The sequence below is a fragment of the Amphiprion ocellaris genome, chromosome 8, assembly GCF_022539595.1.
Source record: "Amphiprion ocellaris isolate individual 3 ecotype Okinawa chromosome 8, ASM2253959v1, whole genome shotgun sequence".
NCBI lineage: Eukaryota > Metazoa > Chordata > Actinopteri > Pomacentridae > Amphiprion > Amphiprion ocellaris.
In genome coordinates, this window is record NC_072773.1 from 33,095,653 (window position 1) to 33,108,005 (window position 12,353).

At 38.6% G+C, this 12,353-nt stretch overlaps 1 protein-coding gene across 1 annotated transcript; it reads left to right on the forward strand.

Moving 5' to 3' along the window:
- The first annotated feature begins 4,723 nt into the window (after positions 1-4,723).
- On the forward strand, positions 4,724-12,293 carry LOC111570047 (solute carrier family 2, facilitated glucose transporter member 5-like). The gene is made up of 12 exons (XM_023272578.3): positions 4,724-4,862; positions 4,982-5,080; positions 5,170-5,330; positions 5,420-5,544; positions 5,627-5,779; positions 5,875-6,000; positions 6,096-6,283; positions 8,365-8,475; positions 8,582-8,683; positions 11,042-11,117; positions 11,329-11,456; positions 11,687-12,293. The coding sequence occupies exons 1-12, from the start codon at positions 4,818-4,820 to the stop codon at positions 11,909-11,911; spliced, it is 1,539 nt and encodes a 512-aa protein (XP_023128346.2). The 5' UTR covers positions 4,724-4,817; the 3' UTR covers positions 11,912-12,293.
- The last annotated feature ends 60 nt before the right edge of the window (positions 12,294-12,353 follow it).

A 12,353-nucleotide genomic window follows, 5' to 3' on the forward strand; every position in this document is an offset into this window, starting at 1 on the left:
AAGTTTGGGGTCACTTAGAAATGTCCTTATTTTTGAAAGAAAATAATTTTTTTCAGTGAAGATGACATTAAATGAATGATAAATCCAGTCTAGACATTGTTCATGTGGTAAATGACTATTGTAGCTGGAAACAGCTGATTTTTAATGGAATATCTCCATAGAGGTACAGAGGAACATTTCCAGCAACCATCACTCCTGTGTTCTAATGCTACATTGTGTTAGCTAATGGTGTTGAAAGGCTCATTGATGATTAGAAAACCTTTATGCAGTTATGTTAGTACATGAATAAAAGTGTGAGTTTTCATGGAAAACATGAAATTGTCTGGGTGACCCCAAACCTTTGAACAGTCGTGTATATCTTTCACAAAAGATATTAAAAAATACATATATTTTTGTGTAGGCTTTTACTATCATATTATCTGAAATGTAAGTTTAGTTTTGAAATAATGTTCCAGTTTTCTGTCAGTGTTTCTGTCATAGTTGCAAGAAAATAGAAACCATTCTCCTTCCATGGTCATATCTGGCATTACTTCCCCTGTTGTCTTGTGTATTTTTAAAAACAAAGTCGCTGTTGCCTAACTTGGAAGTTGCTACATATTTAGGCAGAAGTTGCAAAAGACCATCAGTGTCTGATGTGTCACCAAAATTAACATGAAATTATCACTGTCACTGTGGTCAGGAGATGTGTGAACTATCATCACATGCCATTCTTCCTTCTTGAAACCAGAGCTTCACTCGTGAGCCTCCCTTCTGTTCTTTAGCTGATGCTGCTGCTGCCTTTTGCTCCAATTCACCTGACGGAGCTGCAGACCAAACCACAGAGAAGTAGGAGAAGCCACCGAACATCACAGGGCTCATGTCACTGACCTCCTTTACAACCATAACATCACCTCTTGTAGTTCCTTCAGCTCATTTAAATGTTGTCTCGAGATCCGTTGAGTTATTACAGTGATGCTTTTTGGGCCATCATTCGGTGCCATTTTGGACAAAGTATTTAGAACCTTTATTTAACCCTCCTGTTGTCCTCATTTACGGGCAACAAATATATTGTTTCCTTGTCTGAAAACAATCCAAAAATTCAGCAAAAAAATTCCCCCAACTTCAGAAGGAAGCTATTCGTGACATCAGTCTGCATATTGTGTGTTAAATGTGTGTGTTCTGAGGCACTGGTTTTGTTTAGTTAGTTCTGTGCACTATTTGTATTAGTTTCTGTTTGTGTGTTTGTGGTGGGTGTTGCTATTGTGATTCGGTTTGGCTAAGGAGTATAGTTGTTTGTGTTTAGCTAGATTAGATACTCCGTTAGCCTTTCTTTGGTTTTATTTTGTTCTTTGATTTGGCAAAACCCACCAGTCTTGTTTTCCTTGTTTGATCACTTTTATGTTGAATTTGCTACTGAGCAATAATTTTCTTTACCTGAACCGATAACATCTGGTTATTTTGTTACATACAGCTGACCCTAGAGATTTGGATCGTAACAGTCCTTTTACTTAAACTTGGAACTCCTTCATTTAAAAAGCTACTCAATTAAAAATAGTTGAGCATAATCAGGAAAATGTACTTAAAGTGCTAAAAATGAAAGTACTTGATGCAGACAAATATGTCGTGAGACTGTTATACTACAATATTAGATTATTTCTATGCATATTTTCATTATAGTGTTTGGTTGTTTGTCTCTATTTGGAGTTGATTGATTGTTTGGTTTGTAAATATTCTTAAACACTTTTTCGATGCTTGTTCTGTACAACCAATGTTACAAACCCTTAAATGATTAAAAAAATACTGAAAAATTACTAAAATAATTACAAAGAAAATCAGTTTTTGAAGCTGGAACCACAAAATACTGACTTCAGCAATTAGTCGAATAGTTTTTCCATCAGTAAATGAATCGATTATTTGATTGTTTTAGCTGTACTTTCATGAACTGTTTGTCTTAACAAAGCATCACTTTCCCTTTGAGATGTAGGGGAGGACGAAGTGTCATGACAAGAAAAGACTCAAGTAAGTACCATAAATGTGTCCTTTAGTGCAGTAAATGTATTCCCACCACTGATTTGTGGTTGCTTTGCGTCTCTTTTCGTCCCGAGTGTACATGAACAAATCTGCACTCATATGAGAGCAGTTAGGCCCCATTGCTTATAGTAAATGTATTAAAAGCATAAACACACAGTTTTCTTAGTGATGAAAAAGTTTTCCTTGTGCCTAATTTTATCTTTTGCTCTAAAGTAATGGGACACAGTGCAGAGTTCATCCTCTCAGACCAGCAGTAACAGTGACACCACACTGGTCACCATGTCTGGGAAAAGGGAGGAAGTGAATGTTGCTTAACCTGATGAAATCTAAAACAGCAAGCGGACAGTTTGGTTTTTTTTTTTTTGTCCTTGTGAAGGGCAGAGGACACACAGAGGACCCGCTCTTGCTGTATTTCCTACAGGAATTAATCCATTGTGTCACTTCTGATATTTGGCTGACATTGAAAGAACTCGAGCCGGCCGATGGAAACACTTAAGGAAGACGTTTCCGCTCGTTCCTCTGCTGGCTCTCTGCCCATTTAATTCATTAAGTTAAAGAGTAGCTCAGGCCTGTGTTATGGCGTACTACCAGGGGTGACCATTCACCAGTAAAGTTAATGGCAGCAATTTTTTTCACAACACAGGCTGCTCATTTGGCTGCGTCAGTGGTTCTAGCAGCCAATTCTCAAACACATTTCTTCACCATATGGAGGAGGTCGGAGTTTCAGCAGAATTTTTGAGTACCACAGACAGAGCAGCTTTCACTTGTGAGACAGAAAGCATCAGAAACGTGTACAACAGAGAGCTTTCTGCTTGGTTCTCAGATTTGTCAAGTGAGTGAATAATTAGGCAGTAAGCTACCAAAGTCCCAGAGAAGCTGCACTTTGAACTGCACTGTCCATGTGGCATATGTTTCCGCTCCTTTTCAGCTAATGTTGTCCACCATAACATTAGCTCCACCAGCTGTTCACTGCTGACATTGCTACTGCTGCACATTTTCTGTGTAAAGTTCCAATATCGCATGAGCTGAATGAAACAGAAAAGCACTTTTTTACCTTAAAATCCACTGGTAATTTTAAATTCTCACTTTAATATCTGTGTGTTAAATGTCAGGATTGTATAATTAAGTTTTCCACATTCTTCCTGTAATGGGAAAAGTTTCCATTTGCAATCACATTTTAAATTCATTGGGGCACTAAACCGTCTCTTCTTATTTTTCGAAGGATGTCAGTCAGTCGGCTAAACTACAATATTTCAGAAACTGTTGGATGCCTATGAAATGTACGATTGGGACTAAAGACTCCACCAGTGTTATATATATATATATATATATGTATATATACATATATATACATATATATATACATATATATATACATATACATATATATATATATATATATATATATATATATATATATATATATATATATATATATGTATATGTATATATATGTATATATACATATATATATATATATATATATATATATATATATATATATATATATATATATATATATATATATATATATATATATATATATATATATATATATATCCAGTACCACTCCACCAAGTTTTGTAAAGTGCTGTAGCTTTTTGCAGCAAAAGCGCAAAATATCATCAGCTCAATGTGAATTCAGGAAAGTGAATACTGAAAATTAATTCTATCATGGATCAGACCTCATGCTTCTCTCGTGTGAATTGTGGAGATTAATTTTATTGAAAATGCAATTCTATTAAAACCACAAATTAAACGAAGACTGCCAGATGGGATTTCATTGTGATTCCAGTCTGTATATTAAATACTTGCATCTTTTTAAATTTAAAATAAGCGTTTATTAAACATTTAGCATGATATAAATAATGTTATTTATCATGTTGCTAGAAATATTTCTCCTATAATAGGCTGTGACTTTATATAATTACAGTCCTCTTACGATTTCAAAAGGCCTTAAAATTATCAAATAAATCACAGTATTGTTTAAAAAGTCCTAACACTGAAATTTTGTTTTAGTGAAATTGTTGCCATTTACCAGGCTTAACTAACACTACCTCTTTTATGACACTTTAAGCCAATTATTTCTGAATTGTAATTATTCCTTGTTCCCAGCAGCATCATCTATTCACAAACATTTCCTCTATTTTAGCCTTGTTTGTGTAGTGAGGCGTCCCTGAAGCAAATAACATCCAGCTTTAAGAGTAAACCACCTCAGGGACATTGTTTTGACAAACAGGCTCAGCTTTAGAGATAAGAAGCAATGCAGCACATGTCAAATTGCAGACAAAGCAAACATTAACAAAAACAAAGAGGATTCGCAGCTGGTTTTTCTGCAGGACATTTGCCTCCAGTATCATCAGTGTGAGATGAATTGCCTTCAGTATGGGAGCAGATAAATCCTTCAAATTGTACAAGATGCAATACTGAAGTCTGAGATTTCAACATTATGTCATCATTTTATAGGTTAAACCTCTTTTGTAATGCAGCTTGCAGAGACATAACCAATAGAGATGCTTTATCCTTATCATTTACCTATCAATGACAGCTGCTCTCTTCAACTAAAACAATTTCTTCCAGGGTGTGGAGCAATAAAAGATATCCACATTCAGTCCAGGGCGGCATTTAATATCTCCAGTGAATTACATAAAAAACACAACCAGCAACGTGAGAGCAATGGCACAGCTGAGCCGTAAACCACCGCCGTGCTCTCTGATCTCATGTCCAAAGGGCAGAATCTGGTGTTGCAGTAATAGCAAAGCGTGCTGTTATTATTGCTGAAAGTGACAACAGCTTCAAACACAACCATGGTGGAGTACAAGAAAGAGGGAAAGCCTGTGGAGAGGAGAGGGGTGAGTTCAAGTCCAGGTGTGATTATCACCATGCTCTTTTCTGTGACAGTGGTGAAGTAGCCAAACTATGATTCATGATGTTGTACGGTTTCGTAAAGTGCACTAATGTCTTCCAACAGAGACTGACTGTAGTCTTGGGACTGGCAACGTTCATATCTACATTTGGTTCATCCTTCCAGTATGGTTATAATGTGGCTGTCATCAACTCTCCATCAGAGGTAAGCTGAGCAAAGAAACAAAGGTTTAATAATAACACACAGTTGGTAGTGAATTTGTGTTTCTATTAGTGTTGTCCTGCTCTTTTCAGTTCATGCAGCAGTTCTATAACACCACCTACATGGAGCGCTACAACAGCCCAATGGAGGAGGACTTCCTCACTCTGCTGTGGTCTCTGTCGGTGTCCATGTTCCCTCTTGGAGGCTTCTTTGGCTCTATCATGGTGGCTCCTCTGGTCAACAAGTTAGGGAGGTAAACCCCTTTTTTTTTTACCCATACATCATATTTAGCATGATCTGTTATAACTGCATAGCAATTAATTTGCTTTGATCCTCCAATAGGAAGGGCACCCTCCTCTTTAACAACATCTTTGCCATCGTCCCTGCTGTGATGATGGGAGTCAGTGAGATTGCCAAGACCTATGAGATCATCATTGTGGCCAGGTTTATAGTGGGCATCTGTGCAGGTTGGATGCTGTGTTTTATTTATTTATTTTTTGCCATGGATCAGGCACAAGCAAGAGTTTCATCATTCTTCCCCGTCTGCAGGTCTCTCATCCAACGTGGTGCCCATGTATCTGGGTGAACTCGCTCCCAAAAACCTGAGAGGAGCCCTTGGCATTGTACCACAGCTCTTCATCACCATTGGCATCCTCAGTGCCCAAGTGTTGGGCATCAGACACATACTGGGCAACAGCACAGGTACTCACTGCCATGCAGGATTATCCTTTTAATGGTTTGATGCTGAACTCATCCTTAAAGAAATAAAAATGGGTCTGTGTTCCCTCTGGATCCAGGCTGGACTCTCCTGCTTGGCTTAACGGGTATTCCTGCTGTGATTGAGCTCCTGCTGCTGCCCTTCTTCCCCGAGAGTCCCAGATATATGCTCATCCAGAAGGGAGATGAGAAAACAGCAAAGAAAGGTAGGAAATGCACAAACTGCTTCAGGAAGCTACAGCTACATAGCGATAGGCTGGTGAATAAAATAATGATATTCTGTATGTTTTGTCAACCCGAGCACTGCAACGTCTGCGTGGCTGGGAGGACGTGGATACAGAGTTGTTAGAAATGCGTCTGGAGGAGCAGTCAGAGAAGGCCGAGGGCCGCCTGACTGTACTCAACCTACTGTCCCAGCGCTCTCTTCGCTGGCAGCTGATCTCCATCATCGTCATGAACATGGGCCAGCAGCTGTCGGGGGTCAACGCGGTAAGAAATGCTCGACCAGTTGTCCTTGTCGCTGACACTGACTCTGTTTGAGATGTAGCACCAGATCAGAGTGTTAAAACAACTTGTTCTGAAGGGTAAATCATCAGGACACTAAACAGATTCTATTTTTGTCTCTTCCATTATATTCAGTCATTTTTAGCTACAGTTTTAGTACATGTTGTTTATGTTTTATGCATCAATTAATGATTTAATTAACCTTTATTTAAACTGTGTGTACACTGAGATATGAAGGCCTCAATTCAAATGCAGCTGGAAGGAAATAAAAGATTTAGGCAAACAAACTTAGATAGCAATATCAATAAAAACATAAGAAAAGGGAAAGACAAGAAAACAGCAAAAGCATTAATTGGAACTTTTAAACTCTGAAAACAAATTCAAGTCAGCTAAAACAGCAACTGCTGGAAGTAAATCAAACACAACTAGAAAAGTTCTGAAGAAATTTTGAGTGCACCAGTGCAGCTTTTGCCATGTGATATGTTTTGCTATAATTATACATAAGATATAATTTACATAAGTACATTTTACTTTGAAAAGCCAGAATATATCACAAGCCCTGATCAGTTCCTTATCTTATCTCTGAGCATTTACTTTTGAGGGTGTAGCTCGTTTCACAGAATAATTCTGATGACTCCTTGTAAATGCATGTGTTTTTTGTGGGCTTTGAAATTTAGATTTTTTTTTTATATATATTTAAATCCAGATTACAACAGAGCTGCTCACCAAGCTCTGTTACTGGGTCTCTTAAATTGAAAGTGAACCTAAACATACAGGTGGCTTATCTATCAATGTGAGAAAGAGACAGAAGGAAGTACTGTTTGGTAAGCTCCTTTGAACATCGGGCTGATTTAGTTTTGACAGTCTAGTAGAGGGAGAAGTAAAAGAGTGGTGTGTTTATTTTGAAAAGCCAGTATATCTCAGAGTCCCTGGCAAGTCTTTTCTGACATGACAGACTTTTTTTTTGATAGGATAGTGTTGCTCAATGCATCTTGTTAACTTCTTTTAGCTGAGTAGAGGCTTTTACTTTGAAAAGCCCACATACATGAACTTCCTCCAGTTAACCTTGTTAGAGTCACAAAGAGAAACCAACATGCAGCTGCAATTAATACTTAAACCACTGTCTGACTCTCATCTAGAAGATTAACCAAACAGATCTGACTTGAAGCTGCTGTTAGACACAACATTATACACTGCTGATGGAGGCAGCCATGTTTGTAGTCCTTCTTGTGTCAATCAACCAATCATCTGTCAGTTACTGGTTGCTATGGTGATTCCCTCCAAACAGTGGAAGGGTGGGAAGACACAATTTGGGTGCAGAGAGAGACAAAGGATTAGCCCCTTGAACAAACCATCACAGCTCAAAAACTACAAGTCGTATTGAAAAGATTCTTTCACCGTATGAAGCACAATCTTGTTTTGAATAAGCCGATGTATTTTAATATACATACTGTGTATTATATAGATTTGCTGGCAGGTTAGAGAGACTCACCGTTTCTGATTTCAAGAAATGAGCACATATATAATACGAGACAAGCGTTTCGGTCGGCACTCTGTGCTCTGAGGTGATATATGAAACAAAAACAAGTCCTACAGCAATGAGAGTCACACTAGGAGAAAGAGGACAAAAATGCCTGCATTTTAATGTATAAATTGTTAATGTAGAGTAGAAATTGTAAGAAGGTGATGACATTAATTGTTTTGATTTAAAATTCAATATTTATTCTTACTCTGCAACTCTTCAAACAACTCAAACTTATTCTCATTAAAACCAGTGCTATAAAGTGTTTTTATCAGCAATACAAAATGTATTATATCAAATTCATTCGAAAGATGAGTAAAGGTGTAATAATATCACTTAAAACAAGAGTGACAGCAGTGTGCTCTGCTTTTCTGTGCTTCAAATACACACAGGAATTCTATGATCTTTTGCAAGACACGATCATTTCATGCCAGGCCTGTAATTCTTGAGGTCAGATGTTCCACCACCTTTAAGTAAACAGGTTACGTTGTGTTTTCCAACTTCTAATTTTCTAACCACAATACGTTTGGTTCTCCCCTCTCAGATCTACTACTATGCAGACAGCATTTACGGCAGTGCAGGAGTCAGAGAGAATGACATCCAGTACGTCACAGTGGGAACAGGTGCAGTGAACGTCTTCATGACCATAGCTGCTGTAGGTACCATGTAAAGTTACAGTTTGCACTCTGAAATCTACGGTCTGTTGTTTGATCATATCAGCAGGAGACAATAGTTCTGAGCAGGGATTTTTTTTATTGCAGGTTTTCATCGTGGAGGCCTCGGGTCGACGGCTGCTCCTCCTCTGTGGTTTTGGGATCTGTTGTGTAGCCTGTGTGGTGCTCACCATCGCTCTCAACTTCCAGGTACCGTGTGAAAGATTTACACCCAGTTCATGTTACACTGCTGCCCTCTGGTGGGTCAGCATTCAAAGAATATGCAGTGGATAGTACAACATGTTATGGGTTTCTCAACCTTCACATCAGGAGATTTGCTGTGGACATTTATTTTTAAGTATAGAATATTGATCACTATGGTAAGTATGGTGGGAATACAATGTGCAGTCTATAAGATATAGCTCAGAATATGAAACATTTAGCATCCACTGCTGGAATTATTGAAGGATGACCATATTTTCATTATCGAAAATCAGGACACTCGGCCCGGCAATGACATACTCAAATGATATTTGAAGTTTACTCAAAGATGCCTTATAATTTCAATACATTTAAAGTCCTCTGTATGGATAGAAAATTGTTATATTACCAAATACTACCAAATACTATCTATAACCAAAGACACAAATTCAGATAGGCTGCCCAGAGGTTACTGAACATGTTTTAATATGACAAGATTCAGAAATAACGAATTAAATAATGATAGAAATAATGTCTCTTCTGTATTAAAAAAAAAACAACAAAAAATACCTCTGCAATATTAACAATCCAACTTTAACAAAAACAGCTCTCACAAACTTACAAAAATCTAACAAAAAATATCTATATCTTTAGTTTTCTTCTTCATCCTCATTTTCCTCTTCATTCTGTTTTCTTCCTCATCCTCCTTGATTGCCCATCTATATGTTGCTGGAGAGCTGATCTTTACCAGAAGTTTTTTGTTGCTTAACAAATAGCACGAAAGTCTTTGTAAGAAGTCTTTAAAGTTGTATTGCGCAAATAGGATCCCTTTCAATGAGTCAACAGAGAGCAGGTGCAGAGTGAGCCCCAGTGCCAGTCAATTTAGTGGCCCAATGAAAAACAATGAAAACCAGGACATTTTCATCACTTTATAAAAAAACAACCAGGACAGGACGTGAAAACAGGACATATCCTGGGAAAACAGGATGATTGGTCACCTAAATTATTGTAAATCTGTGCTTTAGAAACAGAACATCTATGAGCAGTTGTTTCTTTTATCATAGATACCATTTCATATTGGACAGTATGTGAATATTTCTGAGTGGGGGTGACTATAGTGTGGCCAGTGGAAAAAATTTACCGTCAGATGATGAATGAGTACGAGTAACACGGTTAACTTGTTGACTCTTATTTCACTGCTGAGCTCTTTCACTGTTAAAGATAAACATGCTGTCACACAGTCATATTTCTACCTCTACTGGATTAAACTGGAGACCGTGCTGTTTATTTACTGTCAGAGTGAATCATAGTGTCAGAACCTTTTCTTCATCCATCACTGACCTCTGGGGAATATACATTCAGGTTTATTGACAAATCTCAGGAACACTGGAACCAAAAACATTACAGGAATCCTGTAAAACATGATCCTCAGCTCCATGTTTGCTTAATATGACTATTGTGGGGACTTGTAAAAGGGGTGTTCTGTTTCCCAGCACTGCCATATGGGTATAAATATAAAATTCTTACATTTGTGATTTTGTGTTAGAGTGAAGGAATTTAGGACCCTGCGGCCATAGCTAAACTTCTGTTCAGGGCTGGATTTAGAGTTTGCTAAATCTGCTCTCTGGTAGAGGATCCAGACCTGCACTTTAGAGGTCTTAATTTCTGCCTTGTTTTGAATGGTCTTAGCTTTCAGTCTGGTCTTCAGATCATCTACTGATATGTTGAGCAAGATCCAGATGTTGTAGTTTTGGGTTTTTCCAGTTCTTTATTCGATCGGAAGTTTGCTGTGCACTTCTTCCACCCACCAGAGGTCCTCAGTGTCCCTCTTTATGCCCCATTTCCTTCCTGTCACACCCACATCACCTGCTCCCAGTTCCCCAATCAGCTCAACAGCAGTCTCACATAGCCAGACCATTTTCTAGCTAATGGTAAATGGTTTGGAAAATAAAATGATGACTTGGTGTCACTGTTTGTTAAGGTTGTTAAGGTTTAGTGGGTGTGCAACGCTCAAGTTCTGGACTACTGATCTGAAGGTCAGAGGTTCAAACCCCGATGTGGCCACTGTCGGGCTCTTGAACAAGGCCCTTACCCCGCAAGGCCCTTACCCCTTCCTGTTCCAGGGCTGCTGTACCATGGCTGACCCTGCGCTCTGACCCCCCTCAAGACACAACTACAAAACCAGTGCTGCAAACCTACAATCGCACTTGGATTGCACATTTTAAAAAGGTGTCATTTCAACAACTGCAAAGGCACAATTAAAAGACGGGATTCCCACTCCGTGCAGCCACTAAGGAGATCTATTTGTTCATATTGGAACCCACAAATAGTTCAAGATTGACAACAGCCGCTTGTTTGTGTTGACAGGATACCGTGACGTGGATGCCCTACGTCAGCATCGCCTGCGTCATCATCTACGTTATAGGACACGCCATTGGACCCAGTGAGTCTGACCCACCTGTGGTTGTTTATACACATACTGATTACAACATTATGCTCCATTAGCTTGAGTGTTGTTTGGATACAAACAGACATGTAATCAAGTATTCTATGAATCAGCACTTAGTTGTTTAAGACATGGACAGCCTCGCTGTGACCCAAAAGAGTGATGATGGTGTGTTTTGGTTGTGGCTAACTGCTTCTGTGGTCTTCAGGTCCCATTCCTTATGTGGTTGCCACTGAAATGTTCAGGCAGACGGCCAGGCCTGCAGCCTTCATGGTTGCAGGATCCGTCCACTGGCTCTCCAATTTCACTGTTGGCCTTGTCTTCCCTTTCCTAGAGGTTAGTTACACAGTTTCTTTTTGCTTGTCTTGTGTTTATCTCCTCTCAAGACTCAATTTTTAACTCAAACAAACAAACAAGGCAGGAATTTGTTTAAGTAAAATAATTCCCATGAAAGGGGCAAACAAATCCCATTTCACATCACGTGGGCTGCTGTTTATGTCACCCTAAACTGTTTTTGCTTGATATATTCACAACTTTTCATCTTCCTCTCCTCTTTGCCCCTCCAGAGAGGTCTGGGTCCCTACAGCTTTATCATCTTTTCATTCATCTGTCTGGTCACATTGATCTACATCTGGATTGTGGTGCCTGAGACCAAAAACAAGACCTTCTTGGAGATCTGCCAGATGTTTGCTAAGAGGAACAAAGTTGAGATCAAACTGGATGCAGGCGATCTGCCCCTGAAAGAGAGCAAAGAAAGCCTAGAGGATGCAGTAAAGGTCACGGCCTTCTAAAGAAAAATGAAGCATTGAGAAGACAGGAAGTGTTCCCTGTGGGATATTTTGAAGGGGGTGTTGGATACTGGACTGGAGAATGGTTTAATTTAAACTCTATTTTCTATTTTGTGTGTAATCATTGCTCATCTCTTTGTGTGTAGTTTGATTGTGAATGTAGATCTTTCCAGTGCACGTTTTAAAATACTGGAAATTGAGTGCATGAGTCATTTAACAAACCAAAAAGTCTCCTGTAAGCCTTCATTGATGAGGCAGAGATATGATTACAATATAATACTTGGGTGAAGCTATAACATACGTTTTGCATTAAATACTGACCTTTTAAGTGCCAAAAAGACATTTTATTCTTCATTGCACATCGCATAAACATTTTAAAACCCCACCACCAGCAGTGATATTTTTGGTTTATTGCAGCATTTTAGAGCTCATAGAGACGAGAAGC